The following is a 19,061-nucleotide window of genomic DNA, read 5'->3' as shown; positions in this document are numbered from 1 at the left end:
GGCAACCATCCATTTCTGACCATGAGATTCTGTTCGTAGATAAAATTTTGATGCTAGAAAGGCAAGTTAACAACGATTGCATTAGAGGATACTGAATTCCCTTGTTATAGAACGAAGACTGAGATTATAGCCAGGGGATCTAGTTTACATAGTTGAATCCCTAATTGTCCCTGAATTTCTCAGTGAACGTGTGTTGCGTTGGTCCTCTTTGCAGGAAACCATTTATAGGTATTCAGTTTACCCTGCAAGTTATAAAATTCCCACATGAATCTCAAAACCAAAAACCGAACTAGTTGCCGTTGAGTCGATTCTGACGCATGGCGATCCCATATGTGCAGAGTAGAGCTGTACTCCATGGGGTTTTCAGGGCTGTGACCTGTCAGAAACAGATCGCCAGGCCTTTCTTTTGAGACGTCTTTGGGTGGGTTTGAACCACCGACCTTGTACCTAGTAGTCAAACGCTTAACTGGTTGTGCCACCCATGGACTTTTTACATGGATCTCAAGCACTAATTTCTAAACATGAATCACCAGCTGTATGACCTTAGGCAAGTCACCACTCTGTGTAGTAAAGGGTAGAATTTTCTGGTCTCTATGGACCCTTCAAGCCCCGTGGGCTGTATTTCTAAGACTCAGCACTGCCCTGAGGGAGCTCCTGGCGTAGACTGACAAGCCACCAACGAACTCAAAGGTAAGGCAGGATGGTGAGCGTGAACTTGAGGTCCAAGCATAGCCTGGGAGCAGTCAGAGTGCCAAGCGTTTGTCCCATCCGAGGGGATCCAGGAAGGTGCAAGAAGAGGGACCGGGACTCATTTCGCTCTTTGGTTTCCTGTCATCTTCTGTCTCAGGAGAACTCCCCCATTGGCAGCAAAGTCCTGCAGCTGATCCTGAGTGACCCAGATTCCCCAGAGAATGGTCCTCCCTACTCATTTCAAATCACCAACGGGAATATCGGCTCTGCCTTCCGCGTGACCGCAGATGGGTGGCTGGTAACCACTGCAGGCCTGAGCAGGAGGGTACAGGAACGGTATGAGCTTCAGATCGAGGTGAGAGCTGTGCTGGGCCACTGGTGGTGGCCACGGGGACAATAAATGTACTGGCGAAAGCACTACCAGTGCTTCTGTGATTATGTGCCAGGGCTGGGCTAAGTGCTTCCTGGGCATCATTGCATCAAATCCTGCCAGCCCTCTTTAAGGCTGGTATAGTTATCACCCCCACTTCACAGATGAGAAAACTGAGGCACAGACAGGTTAAGTGACTAGCTTAAAGGAATACTGCTAATAAGTGGCAGGGGTAGGTTTCTTCAAACCCAAGTGCTCTGACCCCAGAGTCCCAGCGCTTAATCCCTGCACTGCACCCGGGCAGAACACCCACACTTTGGGTCTACCTTCTTGAGTTTGGCCACAGCAGCTCTTTGAACCTTCTGTGCTAACAGGACCTTCCTCATGGAATTCTGTAGGGCCCAAATGAGAGCATGTTTATGCATGCGTGTTGGGTTATGGTGGTGGTTTTATGAGAATTCCCCAAGGAACAGTGGCCAACATGGTGGTCAAAGATCTCTCCCTTACTTCATTCTCCCCAAATCCCTTTCCTAAGTCTCAAGTCCAGTGGACCCTACCATTCTGTGAACTGCTCTGGGATGGGGATGATGTATTAGCCTATTCATCCATCCATTCATTCAGTGTTTCAACAAATATTTATTGAACACCTGTCATATTTATTGAACGCAGGTCCTATGCTAGGTGCTAGGACTATAGCAAAGGACAAGAAGGAGATGGCTCCCATTGTCTGGGCTTCTCATTCTGATGATGGTGATAAACAACAAACAGACGAAGAAAGAAACACCTTTATAAATTATGATAAGGAAATAAAATGATGAGAGACTCATACACACAGGGGATACACGTATTCAGAAGGGAGCTGCCTCTGTGAAGAGGTGACATTTGAGCTGAGTTCTGAGGGGCCAGTCCTGTGATAAGTGGACAGGAGAGTGTACCAGACAGAAAAGATAAGCTGAGCCACGACAATGCTCAGGCGGTAAGAGCACAATGAGCAGCCTGAGATTGAGGCTGAGGAGGTGGGCTGGACTACTCAGAGACCTCACAGCGAGGGTGATCATCTTATTTGAAGTCCAAACTGTGACACTCTTGGGACAATGAGAGTAACTAAAAATAATTGATCCACAACAGGTGAAAATCGAGACTATACTGGGTAAACCTAATTATAAAACCCGTTGCTGTTGAGTTGATTCCAACTCATGGCGACCCCATGTGGTTCAGACTAGAATTGCTTCATAGGATTTTCTTGGCTGTAATCTTTACAGAAGCAGATCGTCAGGCCTTTCTTCCACGGCACTGCTGGGTGGGTTTGAACCTCCAACCTTTCTACTAGTAGTCAAGCACAGACTGTTTTTGACACTCATGGACCTAACCTAATTATAGGCCTTTGTTCAAACTTTTGGACTCTAATCTAAGTGTAATGAGAAGCTGTGGAAGGTTCTCAAGCAGGGAAGCAACCACTCTTGTGTGTCAGGAGCTCGTTTTTGAAGTTTTATAAAAGAATTGAAGGGGGCAAGAGTGGTTGAGGGAGGCCAGTGAGAAGTCATCCCAGCTGGAGACAGTGAGACTGGGACCTTGGAGGTGATGGAGAAGACGCAAGAAGTGGACAGATGTGGGACATATGTTGAATGTACATAGTTAGGAGTTAGCAATGGATTGGATAAGGTGAAAGGAGGGGAAGGAAGGACCTCTAGCTTCCCAGCTCCAGTGAAGAGCAGGTGGTAGTGCCATTTATGAGATAGGAGGACTGTAGAGGGGACCAAGGACAGACTTAGGGGGTGAAATAAGGGCTTTGTTTTACAAGCCTTTGTCTCAGGTTTCCCAAGACATCTAAGTCCAATGGCTACTGGGGAACAGGAGTCTACAGCTCAAAGGGCAGGTGCAGCTACTTTATTTCCTTATCATAACTTGTAAGTATGTAAAGATAATGTATCAATCCATTCAGCCAATCAGTCAATCTTTCAAGAAATATTTATTGAGCCCCTGCCATATTCCGGGTCCTATGCCAGCTGCTATGAGTTGGAATCTACTCAACAGCTATGGGTTTGGGTTTTTGTTTGTTTGTTTGTTTATGCTAGTTGCTAGGAATATAGTAGGGGACAAGAAACCCAAGCTTTGAGAACCATAGAGATGGTTGCATGGATGCATTTGCCTTGGGAGAGATGAGAGAGAGCAGCTTCCTGGCCTCTGTATTCTCAATCCAGGCACAGGGCCTGGCCCAGACGGGCACTCAGTAATATGTCACCAGTGCCTTTTGTGTTTGTCCTGTATTTCCACTTCTATTCACTGGGGGGCACTATAAAACCTCACAGGCTATGGACACCGATTCTTGGGTGGTGCAAGCAGCTAAGTGCTTAGCTGACAAATGAAAGTTTGAAGGTTTGAGTCTGCCCAGAGGCACCTCGGAAGAAAGGCCTGGCAGTCTACCTCTGAAAAATCAGCCATTGAAATCCCCATGGAACATAATTCTACTTTGACACATATGGGGTCGCCATGAGTCAGAATCCTCTTCGAGGCAACTTTTTTTTTTTTTTTTAATGGACAGAGGTGTAAGTTCAAGTTCTGCTGCTCTTGTTGTATGACCTTGGGCCAGGTATTTGACTTTTTGTGCCTCAGTTATATCTTGGTAAAATGGGGCAGTTAATGGTACTTAATTTATAAGAGAGATTAAATATCATGCATTTAAAGCTTTTAAAAATAACTGGTACACAATTTGTACTTAGTTGCCTTTAGCTACTTGTTATAACCAGTAGTAGTATTAGTTATTGTTGATGTTATTAATATGTTATCTGTGTTATGCACAATTCCCCACAGTAGGGGTAAATTCCACAATGCACTTGCCCGCTCAAAGCATTGGAATACATGTGAACACATTATTATGGGTCAGATATATGGGTTTCTTTCCAAAAGAAGACCTCGGAGACCTTGTTGAGAGCTGAGAAGGTAGTAATGTCGCTGAGGAGCAGAAGGAGAGCTTTGTCCTTCCTGAGCCTGGGCCGGAAGTTGTGAGGGTGCTTGGTCCCAGATAACAGGAATAGAACTATGAAAGAGAAATGGCTTTTTAAAAATTTACATTCTTTTCCCTACTTAGCTGAGATTATATCACTCCCTTGCTTAAAATCTTCAGTGGTTTTCCATTGCCCTGACATAAAATCCAACCATGTGCTCCTCAGCTCATCAGTGATTGGCCCCTCTTTACCTCTCCAGCTCATCTCCCGCCCTCTGCCCTCTCCCACTCACTCTGGCAATAGTGGCCTCCTGTCTATTCTTTTTTGAACACCCCACATCCTTTCCCACCCCAGGGCCCTTGCACTTGCTGTTCCCTCTGCCTGTTACCTCTCCTCACTTCTCATCCTTCAGTACTCAGTTCAAACATCACCTCCTCAGAAACACCTTTCTTACCACCTGATCTAAATGAGGCCTCTTCAGTTCTCTCTCTCACGTCACTCTGCTTATTTCCTTCAGGGCACCTCATCAAAGTCTGACGTTCTCTTATATATTTGGTAACTTATTTATTGTCTCTCTTCTTCAGAGCACGGCCATATCCCCAGTGCCTAGCTGAGGGCTGGCCCACGGAAAGTACTCAAGAAATATTTGCTGACTGACCCCTCAATCACATTAGAGTAAAGGGAAGTCCCAAAGAGAATCTTCTCAGGCTGAGCACGAGCCGTGTCAGGATGTGCACTGGAATTTCTAAGAGACATCTGATGATGCAAGGAAAGAGATGGGGTCAGGATGAAGGAACTTCAAGAGGAAGGAGATCAAAGCCTATGGGCTGGAGAGATTTAAGAAGAGGCTCAAAGAGAGGTCAAATGAGGAAATTGAGTTATGTTCTACTGTGTGGTGTGGGATGTAACCCTCGCCTCCATTCTCTACAAAAACTTCAGAGAGTATATGTTACATACCAGTGCTTTGGGGTTAGATTTTTTTTCTTTTAAAGCAACAGTATACTGAGCCTGCCATCAAGTTGGGTGTGGGGTTAGATGTGTGGCTCCCCAAGGAGACCCAGAAGTTTCTGGATGGCACAAATGGTTATGTGCTCAACTACTAGCTGAAAGGTTGGCAGTTGGAGCCCACCAGAGGTGCCTTGGAAGACAAGCCTGGCAGTTTGCTTCCAAAAGGTCACAGCCTTGAATACTCTATGGAGCACTGGTCTACTCTGTACACATGCAGTCACCGTGAGTCAGAATTAACTCAATGACAACTGATTACAACATTGAGGCCCAGCCTCAATGGTAGCAGAGAGAGTACCGAGTCCTTGTGGGTAACGGCAGCATTGGTTTTGTTCACAGGTGTCAGACAGTGGTGTCCCTCCCCTCTCCTCTTTGACGTCTGTCAGCATCCATGTCACAGAACAGAGCCACTACCCACCCTCTGCCCTCCCTCTGGAGATCTTCATCACCATCGGGGAGGAGGAATTCCAGGGTGGCATGGTGGGTAAAATCCATGCCACTGACCGAGACCCCCAGGACACGCTGACCTATAGCCTGGCAGGAGAGGAGACCCTGGGCAGGCGCTTCTCAGTGGGTGCCCCCGATGGCAAGATTATTGCCGCCCAGGCACTGCCTCGTGGCCGCTACTCGTTCAACATCACCGTCAGTGATGGAACGTTCACCGCCACTGCTGGGGTCCACGTCCATGTGTGGCATGTGGGGAGGGAGGCTCTGCAGCAGGCCATGTGGATGGGTTTCCACCAGCTCACCCCGGAGGAGCTGGTGAGTGACCACTGGCGGAACCTGCAGAGGTTCCTCAGCAACAAGCTGGACATCAAGCGAGCCAACATCCACTTGGCCAGCCTTCAGCCTGCAGAGGCCATGGCCGGTGTGGATGTGCTCCTGGTCTTTGAGGGACATTCTGGAACCTTCTACAAGCTCCAGGAGCTGGCATCCATCATCACTCGCTCAGCCAAGGAGATGGAGCACTCAGTGGGAATTCAGATGAGGTCAGCCATGCCTGTGGTGCCCTGCCAGGGGCCAAGCTGCCAGGGGCAAATCTGCCAAGAGACAGTGCACCTGGACCCCAAGGTTGGACCCACATACAGCACAGCCAGGCTCAGCATCCTGACCCCACGACACCACCTGAAGAAGAACTGTTCCTGCAATGGTGAGGAACGGGCTTTCCCTGGAACCTCCAACACTGCTGGGCTTAGCCTGTCTACCTTTATGGGTGGGGATCCCAGGGAGGGCCGGTGGGGTAGTTAGAGGGAAGTTTTAACAAGGCTAAAGGCCACAGACCCCCATGAGACAGGCAGTGACCTCCTAAAATCTAGTCATGGAGTAACATTCTATTCTTTGCCACTTCGGAATTTTGAAAATAAGAATGCAAGAGGCAGTTTAGCATTGTGGTTAAGAGTATAGACTCTGGCATCAGACTGTCTGGGTTCAAATCCAAGCTCTACCACTTACTAGCTGTGTGACCTTTGGAAAATTACTTAAATCCTCTGTGCCTTTGGGCTTTGTGGGGATTAAATGAGTATTATATATCAAGTGCTTGCTTAAAACAGTGCCTGACACACAGCAAGTGCTCATTTTTTTTACTACCACTGAGGCTGCCTAGTGGCACAAGTGGTTAAGCATTTGGCTTTGAACCAAAAGGCTAGAGGTTCAAGTCTACTCGGAGGTGCCTCAGAAGAACGGTCTGGTGATCTGCTTCTGAAAAGTCACGGCCTTTGGAAACCCTATGGAGCATGGTTCTACTCTGCACGCGTGGGGTCCTCATGAGTTGGAATTAACTCAGCGGCAACTGCTTTGGTTTTGGTACTACTAATACTGTTATTACTATAGCCCAACGGTTATAAGGAAACCCTGGTGGCGTAGTGGTTAAGTGCTACGGCTGCTAACCAAAAAAGGTCGGCAGTTCAAATCCACCAGGCACTCTTTGGAAACTCTATGGGGCAGTTCTACTCTGTCTTATAGGGTCACTATGAGTTGGAATCGACTCGACGGCAGTGGTTTTTTTTTTTTTTTTAATGGTTATAAACTTAAGATTTAGATGCAGACAGCTCAAGTTCAAACCCAACTCTGTCATTTACTAGATGTGTAAACTTGGGTGGGTTACTAAGATTCTCTGAACTTCAGCTTCTCATCTATAAAATAGGGAAAATAATAACATTTGCCTCCTGGAGTTGGGAGAGTACATTACATAATGGATATAAAAGCCTTTAACCTGTGGCTAAGGAGCCCTGGTGGTACAACAGTTAAGTGCTCAGCTGCTAACCCAAAGGCCAGTGGATCAAACCCACCCAGCAAGTCTGCGAGAATGACCTGGTGATCTGCTGTCATGAAGATTACAGCCTAGAAAACCCTATGGAGAAGGTCTACTCTGTCACATGGGGTCGCTATGAGTTGAAATTGACTAGATGGCACCCAACAACAGCAACAAAAACAACCTATGGCTGGTCCGTGGCTGGCACCCAATCATTGGTGGCTGTCATTCACATGGTAGCATTTGTTGCTATAGGACCATGCTACATGCCATGCTCTGTGTCTATGTTGGCTACACTAATCCTCACCCACCATCCTATGAAGTAGAGCTGAAACTAAGCGTCTTAGTTATCTAGCGCTGTTATACCAGAAATACCATAAGTAGGTGGCTTTAACAAACAGACATTTTCTCACGGTTAGGAGGCTAGAAGTTCAAATTCAGTGTGCTGGCACTAGAGGAAGGCTTTCTCTCCCTGTCAGCTCTGGAGGCAGGTCCTCTTCTCTTTTGAGCTTTTTCTCCTGGGCTGTCTTCAAGTGGCTTGGCATCTCTTTTTTCCCATCTCTGCTTGCTCGCTTACTTGTTTAATCTCTTTTATATCTCAAAAAAGATTGATTTAAGGCACACCCTACACTAATACTGTCTCATTAACATAACAAAGAAAACCCATTCCCAAATGGGATTATAACCACAGGTATAGGGGTTAGGATTTACAACACATATTTTGGGGGAACACAATTCAATACAAAATACTGAAGTATTGGGATTGTACTGGGTTGCCTGAAATGATACAGTCTTTAATAAAAAGCTGTTTTTTTTTTTTTTTTAATAAAAAGCTGGTTGAATCCTGGTATACCCCACTCTAAAGCCTGAGCTCTTCCCCAAGCTCTTCAGGAGCTCAGTTTCTCACCCCAGTGCCTCAGGCATTAAGGCTGATGCACTAGACCAGCTCAAACATTGGGGAAAGAAAAAGACATGGTCTTTAGCTCATCATCACCCCCTGCCTAGCTGGCCCTTTATGGGTCCATCCAGTTAAATCCAATTGCCTTAAATCATATCCAACCCAAAAAACCAAACCCACTGCCTTCAAGTCAATTCCAACTCATAGTGACCCTACAGGACAGAGTAGAACTGCCCCATAGGGTTTCCAAGGAGCAGCTGGTGGATTCGAACTGCCAACCTTTTGGTTAGCAGCCAGGTTCTTAACCACTGTGCCACCAAACCAAAACCAAACCCATTGCCTTTGAATTGATTCCAACTCAGAGTGACCCTCTAGGACAGAGTAGAACTGCCCCATACAGTTTCAATGGAGCACCTGGTAGATTTGAACTGCCGACCTTTTGGTTAGCAGCCATAGCGCTTAACCACTACACCACCAGGGTTTCCATTGAGCCATCAGGACTCCTTAAATCACATACATGTGCAAAAGCTTCTCCAACTGTACCTCTTTCTTCCTCAAATGATGTCATAAATAACTTAGAAACTATGTAGGATAAAAACTTTTATTTCCATACTTGCTATTCCAAACTTGGACTTGGTTGATTATATTTCTGGCTTGGTTCTCGCTTTCTTAATGGTTTGAGCTCCCAGTACCTGACCCAGCGTAGTACTCAATGCAGGGGTCCTAGTGGCCAAAGGAAGGTATACAGGGTGGTGGCCCCAGTCTATCTGTGTGACCCAGGACAAGTAACCCCCTAGCCTAGTTTCTTCATCTATAAAGTATGAGCAACACCCTCCTTGCCACCCAAGGTCTGAATGAGACAAAGTTGATTTCAAGTGCTCTGTGGGGACCAATTTACGTGGAGGTAACACCTCTTGTTGTTTTCGCAGGTACCGCTGTAAGGTTCAGCGGTCAGAGCTACGTGCGTTACCATCTTCCAGAGACCCAAAGCTCGCACGTTGGTTTCCGTCTGAAAACGCTCCAGCCCCAGGCCGTTGTGCTCTTCGCCAACGGGACAGTGTCCCTCTCCCTGAGGGTAAGGCCCCGCTGGCCTGAGAGGTTTCACATAGCCTACCAGGTGTTTTTTTTAACCAGGCTAGGGGTGGGGTAGAGGTGGAGGGTCTTAGTTTCCTAATGCTGCTGAAACAGAAATACCACAAATGGGTGGCTTTAAGGAACAGAAATTTATTTTCTCACGGTTCAGGGCACTAGCTATAGGGGAAGGCTGTCTCTCTTGGTTCTAGGGTAAGATCCTTGTGTATTCCACCAATCCTTGGTTTTTTTAGCCATCTGCAAATGGCATCTATCTTTCTCATTTGTGCTTGTTTTTGTGTCTAATCTGCTCTTTTTATAACTCAGAAGTGATTAGGTTTAGGACACACCCTGTACTGATAATGGGCTCATTAGCATAACAAAGAAAACCTTGTTCTCAAATGGAATCCACAGGTAGAGAGGTTAGGATTCCAACACATATTTTGGGGAGACACAATTCAATCCATAACGGTAGGGTGAGGTGGTTTGAGGACAGTCAGGTAGGCCAGCTTCTGGCAAAGAAATCCGTGCATGGTTTTTGGGGATGTTGGGTGTGATTACTAGACCAGGACACAGGACTTCCCTTCCCTGGAGTGCCACAGCCATGCCACCTGGAAATGTACGTTCAGTGGACAACCAGAAGCCTAGCTGCTCTGTGGCATAAGAGACCCTCTGAAGACAGAAACAGAGATGGGCAAGGCCACCTCCCACTGGGGCTTTTACCACTCTTCCTGAGTAATAGACCAGTGTTTCCCAAAGTGGAAGGGTGGGCAGCTACCACTGGGATGCTAGAGATGGCAGGTCCAGCATTAGGTAAAATGGGAGAAATATTAATTTCCTTTCAATGGTCTCTCAGACCTTCTAATATATAGAGAGCCTCCGTTTTCTCACCTGTTTTTAAGACCTTTATCACACTTGCCAATCTTCCATTTTGACAAAGAGAAAGCAGACTTTGGCAGCTAGTTAGAACTGAATTCATTCAACAAATATTTATTGGGCACCTACTATGATAATGACAGGCACTGGTCTAGGTGTTTACGTCTCATCAGTGAACAACCCCAAAATCCTTCTTAGAGCTTTCATTGTATAGAGTGGAGACTGACAATAAACACAAATGTAATAAATCAGAAAATTATAGTTTGTTCAAATGTGGGTTTTCTTTTTAGTTGGTTGGTGGAGTGTTCCAGCTGGAATATCGATGCCCAGGTGGTTTCCATGGAAACCTCTTCTCCCAGCGCCCCGTGAATGACCAAGAGTGGCACTCCATCCAGCTGGAGAAGACATCCACATCCATTGGTCTGTGGGTTGATGGTGCAGGCAACGGCTCCCTTGTGCTCCCAGAAAACTGCCAGGGCCTGGGGCCTACAAGAGACCTCTTGTTGGGCAGTCTTGTCCTCTCGCAGTCTTCCCAAAATGTCTCCCAGGGCTTTGAAGGCTGCCTGGATGCTGTCATGGTCAATGGAGAGGTGCTGGAGCTGCTGGTCCATGGCAGGAAGGTGGCCCACTTGCTGGAGAAGCAGGCCCTCACCCAGTGCTGTCCGCTTAGTGATGACTGCAGACAGAATCCATGCCTCAATGGTGGGGAGTGTTCCCAGACCCATGGAGCAGGTAAGGGCTGATAGACAGGGCAGGGTAGGCTGACCCCAAGGTTTTGCCCAGAGGCTCCTCAGATAACTCTGACAAGTTGAACCAGCAATTGTATAGCACTGTAGAGTTTCCAAAGCATGTTCCTTCACCATGCCCCCATGACGGAAGATGAGAGGAGAGCCATAGAGTTCCATTTTACAGCTGAGGAAACTGCCAGGCAGTGTCAGGGATGCCCAGAGAGGGAAAGGAATTTGCCCAAGGTCACATGGCTTTTAAGTGAGAGGGGCTTGTTCTGGGTGGAGATTGCAATAGTGAACTCCTGCCTGCTGATTCTAAATTTCCCTCTTTCCCTTACCATCTCGCAGGTCATGGGTTGGGATCTACTAAGTCTACCCTAGTGGGAACCAGGAGTCATCCTTCTCCTTCATTAATCCATCTTTCCTCTTTGTTTTGGATGGGGGTAGAGCATAAATGGGGGCCTCAGGTGTAGAGAGTTGAGTTAATCCCATACCTTAGTGTCATCATGGCTGCAGGGAAACCTCTCTTTCTTACTCACTTTGACCTATATCCCATTCTTTTCCCCACCCTCAACCCCAGAGGCAAACATTTAAAGCTTTTAAATGAGTTCTTGCAAAATGGATATTACTCTTCATCACTTGTTCAAATTTTTTATGTTAACCTGGTAGGAATCAGGTTAAGCCCTGGGCTGCTAACTGAAAGGCTGACAGTTTGAACCCACCTAGCAGCACTTCAGGAGAAAGAGCTGGTGATCTGCTCCTCTAAAGATTACAGCCTAGAAAGCCCTATGGAGCAATTCTCCTCTGTTACATGGGGTTGTTATGAGTCAAGATCCATTCAACAGCACCTAACAACAGTTGGCCTACAATATTTTATACTTTCACTCCACAACATATTTTTAAGATGCATCCACACTGCCATGAATGCATGAGTTGCTTTTAATCACTGCTCAATGCTCCATGCTGTGCCTGCACCCACATTTTCCCTCTCCACTCTCCCAGAGAAGGATGGACACTGTGGGCTTCAAACTCCCGCCTCCATAACCAATACTGCAGTGAACATCTTCATACAGGTCCCCTTATGGAGCCTGAACAAGGATTTTCTTCTGATTCACACACACACACACACACACACACACACACATACCATCCAGGGATGGAATTCACGTACCCACATAGGTAAATAGTCAATTTGACTTAGTAGGGCCAGACTGCTCTCCAACATGGCTGCACCAGTCTACACTCCCACCAACAGTGCATGGGTTCCTATATACCCACGTCTTTGTCAACACTTGGCAGTATCCCATTTTCTAGTTTTTGCCAGGCTGATCCTATTGGCATCTCTATCTCCAAAATACCCACGGAATCCATCACTTCTCTCTGTCCCCTCTGCCATCACTCTGATCCAGTCTCCCACCACCACCCACCTTTTCTCCTGCACTGCTTACCTCCCTGTTCTCCAGCTTCTCTCCTTCCATTCCTTCTTCCACCAGGGAGCCAGAGTGATCTTTATAAAATCCAAATCTGAGCATGTCGCTCTCCTGCTTAGAACCTCTCAGTGGCTCCCTGTTGCTTTTAGGAAGGAGTCCAAAGTCCTGCTTTGGCCCTCCTCCCCAGCCTTGTAGCTCCTCGCTCTCTCCTTTGCTCACTAGGCTCACCCCACTGCTGTACCCTCTGCTCCCAGCCTTTGTGCACAGTTCTTCTCTGCCTGAAAAACCTTCCTCATTGCCTGTCCTTTTTGCCTGGCTAATTTTTACTCTTCCTTCAGGTCTCAACTTAAACATCACCTCCTCCAGGAAGCCTTCCCTAATCTCTAGGCTAAGTTAGGTCCCCATCTTCCCTTTCATAACATAAACTTAAAAAATTTATTTATTTGTTATACATTTTACTTATTTTTATTGTACTTTAAGTGAAAGTTTACAAATCAAGTCAGTCTCTCATTCAAAAATTTATATACACCTTGCTATATACTCCTAGTTGCTCTCCCCCTAATGAGACAGCATACTCCTTCTCTCTACCCTGTATTCCCCATGTTGATTCAGCCAGCTTCTGTCCCCCTCTGCCTTCTCATCTCCCCTCCAGACAGGAGCTGCCCACATCATCTCATGTGTCTACTTGACCCAAGAGGCTTACTCCTCACCAGTATCATTTTCCATCTCATAGTCCAGTCCAATCCCTGTCTGAAGAGTTAGCTTTGGGAATGGTTCCAGTCTTGAGCTAACAGAAGGTCTGGGGACCATGACCTTGGGGGTCCTTCTAGTCTCAGTCAGATGATTAAGTCTGGTCTTTTTATGAGAATTTGAGGTCTGCATCCCACTGGTCTCCTGCTCCATCAGGGATTCTCTGTTGTGTTCTCTGTCAGGACAGTCATTGGTTGTAGCTGGGCACTATCTAGTTCTTCTGGTCTCAGGCTGATGTAGTCTCTGATTTATGTGACCCTTTCTGTCTCTTGGGCTCATAATTACCTTGTCATAACACTAACTTCTATTATAATTACTAATATACAGATATTACTTATACCTGTCTAGATCTGAGTTCGAGTTTGCCATTTGCTAGCTGTGGGAACTTGATCAAATGTCATAAGTTCTCTGTGCCTCATTTTCTCATTTACTATCTCCTTGTATCTGTCCCCTGATGAGGATCAAAATAGTAACCAATCTCCAGGTTGTCATGAGGATCAAATAAGCTAATACATGAAGATGCTTAGAACAATGACTAGCATATTGCCAAGTACTCAGTAAGTGTTGTCTCTTATTATTATTCTTCTTTAGATGTCTGTTTTCTCTACTGGTCTATAAGTTGCTTGAGAACAGGGGCCAAGTGTTCGTGTTCACACAGGGCATCAATACCCTACACGGTGTCAGGCCCAGAGGAGACACTCAATAAATCAATGGTTCTTGAATGGCTTCATGAACACCAATCTGCACACGTGCCGAGGCCACCCCTTGGACAAGGAGGGCCTGTTACTCTGGGGCTACCTAACTGCTCGGTCACTGTGCTCTCTCACCTTCCTTCTGTCTCTCCCAGGCTATGTCTGCAAATGTCCCCCACAGTTCACTGGGAAGCACTGTGAACAAGGAAGGGAAAACTGCATCTCTGCACCCTGCCTGGGAGGTGGCACCTGCATCTCCTCCCCCAAAGGGGCTTCCTGTAGCTGCCCTTATCCTTACACGGGAGACAGGTGAGCAAAGGAGAGGCCACCTGCAATTGGCTCCTCACCCAGGTTTGGCTCCACTGAGGACTGACCTGTGTACCCTGGCCCCTGAGTCCAGTGGAAGCCAGGGAATGAGTGCTTCAGTGACCAGGCCTCCAGGTCTTTTCCATGTGTTGGGACATCTCATCCAAGCCTTTCTCATCAACCACCTGCATCAGAGATGGAAGGTCCTTGTTAAAGATAGATCCCCAACCCCTGCTCTGAACCACTGAATCAGACTCACCTGGTTGAGACCCAGGAATCTGCATTCCTAAGCAACTTCTTAGGAGCTTCTGATCTTTGCAAAGAACTGAAAATTGCAGTTTTTGTTCTCTTGCTCTGGGCTGTGACTTCTCAAAAAGTGGCCTGGGTACAGCAATTCCACTTGGCACAGGAACCGCTATGAGTCTCAAGCCCCCACTGCACGCTGACAGTGCCTAGTGCTGTGTTGCGCTATGGGGCTTGCAGGGGAAGAAATGTCGTTTCAAGAATCCTAGAGATCAAGAGGCTTTGGAAATCACCTGGCTCTATAGCGCTCAAACTTGGGAGCTTATAAAAAAAATTACAAGAGAAATTTATTAAAGGAAAAAAAAAAAGATTCTTGAACCCTACCCAGACCAACTAAATTGGAATCTCCAAGGAATGGAGCCTGGGAATCTATTTTTAACAAGCTCCCATGGGATTCCCTTGCTGTCGGCCCTGGCATCTCCATAAGAGAGCCAGTGATCTAGTCCACGCCACCATTTTAAATATGGGGAAACTGAGGCCAAGAGAGGAAGGGTCCCCGCCCAACATTATCTTTTGACCTATGGTCCTTTCTTTCAGCATCTGGCGTTTCCTGCCTATCTCCTGCCTTGTTTTGCAGCAGGGAATAGCATCCATTCATAAGGCATCTTTGGAGGATGCTTCATGTCTGAAAGTGGTGTTTGCATTTTAAAGGAGGAGACTGGAGAGGACAATATTTGATTCCAAAAGACAAACTAGTGGTGGTGAAATTTCTGGCACTGGAAGATGTTTTGGACTGAGTTGGGTGGTGGGAGCTTTTGCCAGAATCTTTCAAAACTGGGTAAAGCTGGCCATGGGGGGGGAGCGGGGGGGAAGAAGTCTCCTAGGATCCTTACACCACAGTCTGCCAAGCGCAAAATGACCTGAGAGGCTGCATGGTTCAGGTATTTCTCTGAGAAAGTTACGCAATGTGAGGAAACTGATCAGTTCAGGCCATGTTGGGTTCCTGTGATCTCCTGGTGAAGAATAGCAGGTACCACTGATACCAGGACCATTGCTGGATGACTGGACCCTGACATTATTCTAGAGGACAGCTGGGTATGTCAGACGCCTCTCCCTCAGTAGTATGACTGGAAATCTGACCTCATTGTGGAGAGTATGCCCACTGCCTAGATCTCATTGGTGGGAAATAATGGATGTGCCCAGAGCCCAGATCTTCCTGGTCAAGAGTAGGGGTACAGCTGAGGCTCAAGCCTTACTGGTGGAGGATGGAGAGCGTGTCTGATGTTGACATGTCACTGATGTCCTTGATAACTATCTTTTCTGTTGGAAAGTGGAAGATAGTAGGCCGGAGGGTGGGGGTCTCTATCTATAGATCTTTTTGCAAGAGGGGACATGAATGGGCAGTACAATGACTCGGTCCTCTAACTTCCCCATCTCTGTGTCTGTAGGTGTGAAATGGAGGCAAGAGGTTGCTCAGAAGGACACTGCCTGGTCACTCCTGAGATCAAAACAGGGGACTGGTGGCAGCAGGTGATACTGATCATCACAGTGGTGGGACCGTTCATCTTTTTCCTTGGGGTCATTGTTATGCTTCTCCTTTACTGCCGCCATCGCAAGTCTCACAAGCCTGTGGCCATGGAGGACCCAGACCTCCTGGCTAGGAGCATTGGCGTCGACACCCAAGCCACGCCTGCCATTGAGCTCAACCCCCTGAGTGCCAGTTCCTGCAACAACTTGAACCAAGCAGAGCCCAGCAAGGCTTCAGTCCCAAATGAACTCGTCACCTTTGGACCCAGTTCTAAACAACGGCCAATGGTCTGTAGTGTGCCTCCTAGACTCCCACCTGCTGCAGTTCCTTCCAGCTCTGACAATGAGTCCATCATCAAGAGGACCTGGTCAGGCGAGGAGATGGGTCAGTATAGCCAGAGGCCCTTAGTCCCTGACTGATGGAATGGGGCTGGAAGACCCAGACACTTCATTATCTGAGGCACAGGTGTTTTTGCCCACTATCCAGTCCATTCCCTTGAGATGGCATATGAAGGGGTGTGTTAAAGGCCACAGTGCACTAATGACTGGGTTAGATGCCAGGTCTCCTGACTCAGCATATGGGGTCCATACAGCTGTACCATGACCCATTCCTCTAAATTCCAGGTCACTCCATAGGATTGGTGTCTATGGCAGAAACCTATAGACCCTAGATATGGGTGGGTGGAATATCTGGAATGAAAACATGTATGCTTTTTTGGGAAGGCAAAAAGAAGCATGGTCCAAGCTTCTGGTTGCCCTGTCTGGAAGCGTAGTAGCCTGGGGCCCAATCTGGCCAGCCTAGAGTCAGCAACTTCCCTTCTTACTTGTTTTTGGCTCAAAAAGAATTGAATTTGTAAAGCACTTTATATTTTCTGGCTTATCTACCAGTAGTTAAAATGAGTATTTTCGCTCTCCTTTTTGGAGGGATAGGGTAACTGGAACCCATAAAAATGAAATGACTTGTTCCAACTTACCCAACTATTCAGTAGCAGAGACAGAGCTAGGACCAAGATCCCCTGGCCTCCTGACTTCCAAGTCATATCACATTGCATCACCTTCTGTATAGACTCCATCACAGTTCTTAGTACCAACTGTGTGTCTGATTCCTTCCATTAAGGAGATGAAACTCACCAGTAAGACTTGGGATAGTGCTGCCATCCCTAGCAGCGGGAATGGGCTGCATGGAGCCATCCATATTCTTCCCTTGTTCACTGGCCCTTGGATCAGTGGCACAGATTAGCATGATGGGATGGCTTTGAGTTAGACCTCTGGCCTTGAAATCTCCCCCATTGGGTTCTAAGCCACCAGAAGCAATACACTTGGACGGGTTCCCCACGCTCACCCACTCCTTTGGCCATCTCACTACCCTGCTGAGGTACCTTTAGTAGCTGCAGGGCAGCTAGAACCTTCACCAGGGAATCCCAGAGCTTACCCTGTCTTGCTGTTTCCTTTCAGTGTACCCAGATGGAGCTCCGGTCTGGTCCCCTACTTACTCCAGGAAGGAACGCTGGGAATACCCTCACTCTGAAGTGACCCAGGGCCCTGTGCCGCCCTCACCTCACCGCCACCCGACCCCAGCCATGATGCCAGAGCCTATTGGTCTCTATGGGGGTTTTCCCTTCCCACTGGGACTGGAAAACAAGCGGGCTCCCCTCCCACCCCGTTACAGCAACCAGAACCTGGAAGATCTGATGCCTCCACGGCCCCCTAGCCCCCGGGAGCACCTGCTTGACCCCTGCCTCAATGAGTACACAGCCATCAGCTACTACCACTCACAGTTCCTGCAGGGAGGGGGAGGACCCTGCCTGGCAGAGGGGGGCTACAAGGGGGTGAGCATGCGGCTCAGCCGTGCCGGGCCCTCTTACGCTGACTGCGAGGTGGGTGGTGGGCCTTCCACAGGCCGGGGCCAGCCCCAGGCACCCCCCCACTATGAGGGCTCTGACATGGTGGAGAGTGACTACGGGAGCTGTGAGGAGGTCATGTTCTAGTTCTCTGGTTCTGAGAGGTAAGCAGGTGGGAAGCCTTGGCCCCTTCCTCCTGCCTCACCGGGAGTTGAGTTGAGCGTGGCTGGAAAAGTGGGAGGGAAGCCCCCATACTCAGTCCAGGCTGCCATCCTTGAAATGCGCTCTTCCGGTCCCCAGCTTGTCCCGAGGGTGGAGGGAAGCTGAGGGTAGAGCTCCAAAAACAGCACAAGGGCCCCCAGGGGGGAGGATGCACAGAGCACTCGCCCTGGGAAAGCTAGGAACACTGAGTCCTGGGATGGGTGAGATTGTGAGTCTCATTCATGTGCCATCTCTTAGTGCCCAGGGAGGCAGGGCCCAAACCTGGGCTAGCTCTTCAAGGACATGTCCTCACACCTGCCCAAGCTCCGTTCTGAGGCAGAAGCAGGTTTGTGCCTGATGGGCAACCATCACACCCACTATTAGGGGGTGGTCCAGGGCCATCCATCCCTGGAGGGCCATGGCGTGTCCTCGTAGGGTCTGAGAGGTGAGCAGCAGGCAAGCAGGTACGGAAAGTCACCTGTGTGTGTTTGTTGAGTGCCTGCTCCATGTCAGGCACCGTGCGAGGCGTTGAGATACAATGGAGAACGAGAGCAACAAGGTTCCTGTGAAATGTCACTAGGGGCACAGGCCTCATAGGTATCAATCCTCCAGCCCAAATTCCAGGGAACCTGCTCAGCCTCTGTAAGTCACATGACTTTCTAAGCCAGGGTCTGCCAGGGCCCTAGGCAGCCCCGAACCTTCTTCATTCAAGAATTCAGACCTCATGGAACTCTGGGCTCTTCATCCCGAGTTTCCCAGGCACTTTTGGCCAAAGGCAAGAAGGAACTAATTCTTCATTTTAAAATTCAAACGCACTTTTCAACCTTGCTGTCTGGATAAGTTTCCCCATAGGGACTTTTCCTCCCTAGACACAAGGAACTCAGAATTCCTACTCAGGGCTGGGGTGAGGCAAAGAGCCGGATACCTGTGTGTCCAGTCTAATCACCCTGCCCTTCCCTACTCCATCTCAGATGCCCGCTAATCCAAGTGTTACCTGCAGTGACTCAACCCTATGCACGAAGGGTCAATGCGGGCACGTGTCTACACATGTGGACACCATGTATAATAAGTGTGTACACATGTATAGAGTGTATGCAGCCAGGAGCGGTGGGAACCAGAGACTCCTGTGCTTCTCACCTCACCACTCCCTCCCCCGCCATCCCTCCCTCTGGTCCACTGCCTTTTCATGTGTGTTGTTTCTGGAGACAAAGCCAGAAAGAAGAGCAACGGGGCTCCC

At 48.1% G+C, this 19,061-nt stretch overlaps 1 protein-coding gene across 1 annotated transcript in view; it reads left to right on the top strand.

Moving 5' to 3' along the window:
- FAT2 (FAT atypical cadherin 2) overlaps positions 1 to 18,092 on the top strand; it is a 75,849-nt gene extending 57,757 nt beyond the window's left edge. The window contains exons 17-23 of the mRNA XM_003404612.3: positions 848 to 1,045; positions 5,350 to 6,160; positions 9,089 to 9,234; positions 10,397 to 10,838; positions 13,862 to 14,015; positions 15,704 to 16,167; positions 17,238 to 18,092. Of these exons, the coding sequence (XP_003404660.2) occupies positions 848 to 1,045; positions 5,350 to 6,160; positions 9,089 to 9,234; positions 10,397 to 10,838; positions 13,862 to 14,015; positions 15,704 to 16,167; positions 17,238 to 17,770 (2,748 nt within the window). The 3' untranslated portion in view covers positions 17,771 to 18,092. The remainder of the gene's footprint in view (positions 1 to 847; positions 1,046 to 5,349; positions 6,161 to 9,088; positions 9,235 to 10,396; positions 10,839 to 13,861; positions 14,016 to 15,703; positions 16,168 to 17,237) is intronic.
- Positions 18,093 to 19,061: the final 969 nt, after the last annotated feature.

This window comes from Loxodonta africana, chromosome 2, assembly GCF_030014295.1.
Source record: "Loxodonta africana isolate mLoxAfr1 chromosome 2, mLoxAfr1.hap2, whole genome shotgun sequence".
In the NCBI taxonomy this organism is placed as follows: domain Eukaryota; kingdom Metazoa; phylum Chordata; class Mammalia; order Proboscidea; family Elephantidae; genus Loxodonta; species Loxodonta africana.
This window is presented reverse-complemented; position numbering and strand designations above follow the sequence as displayed.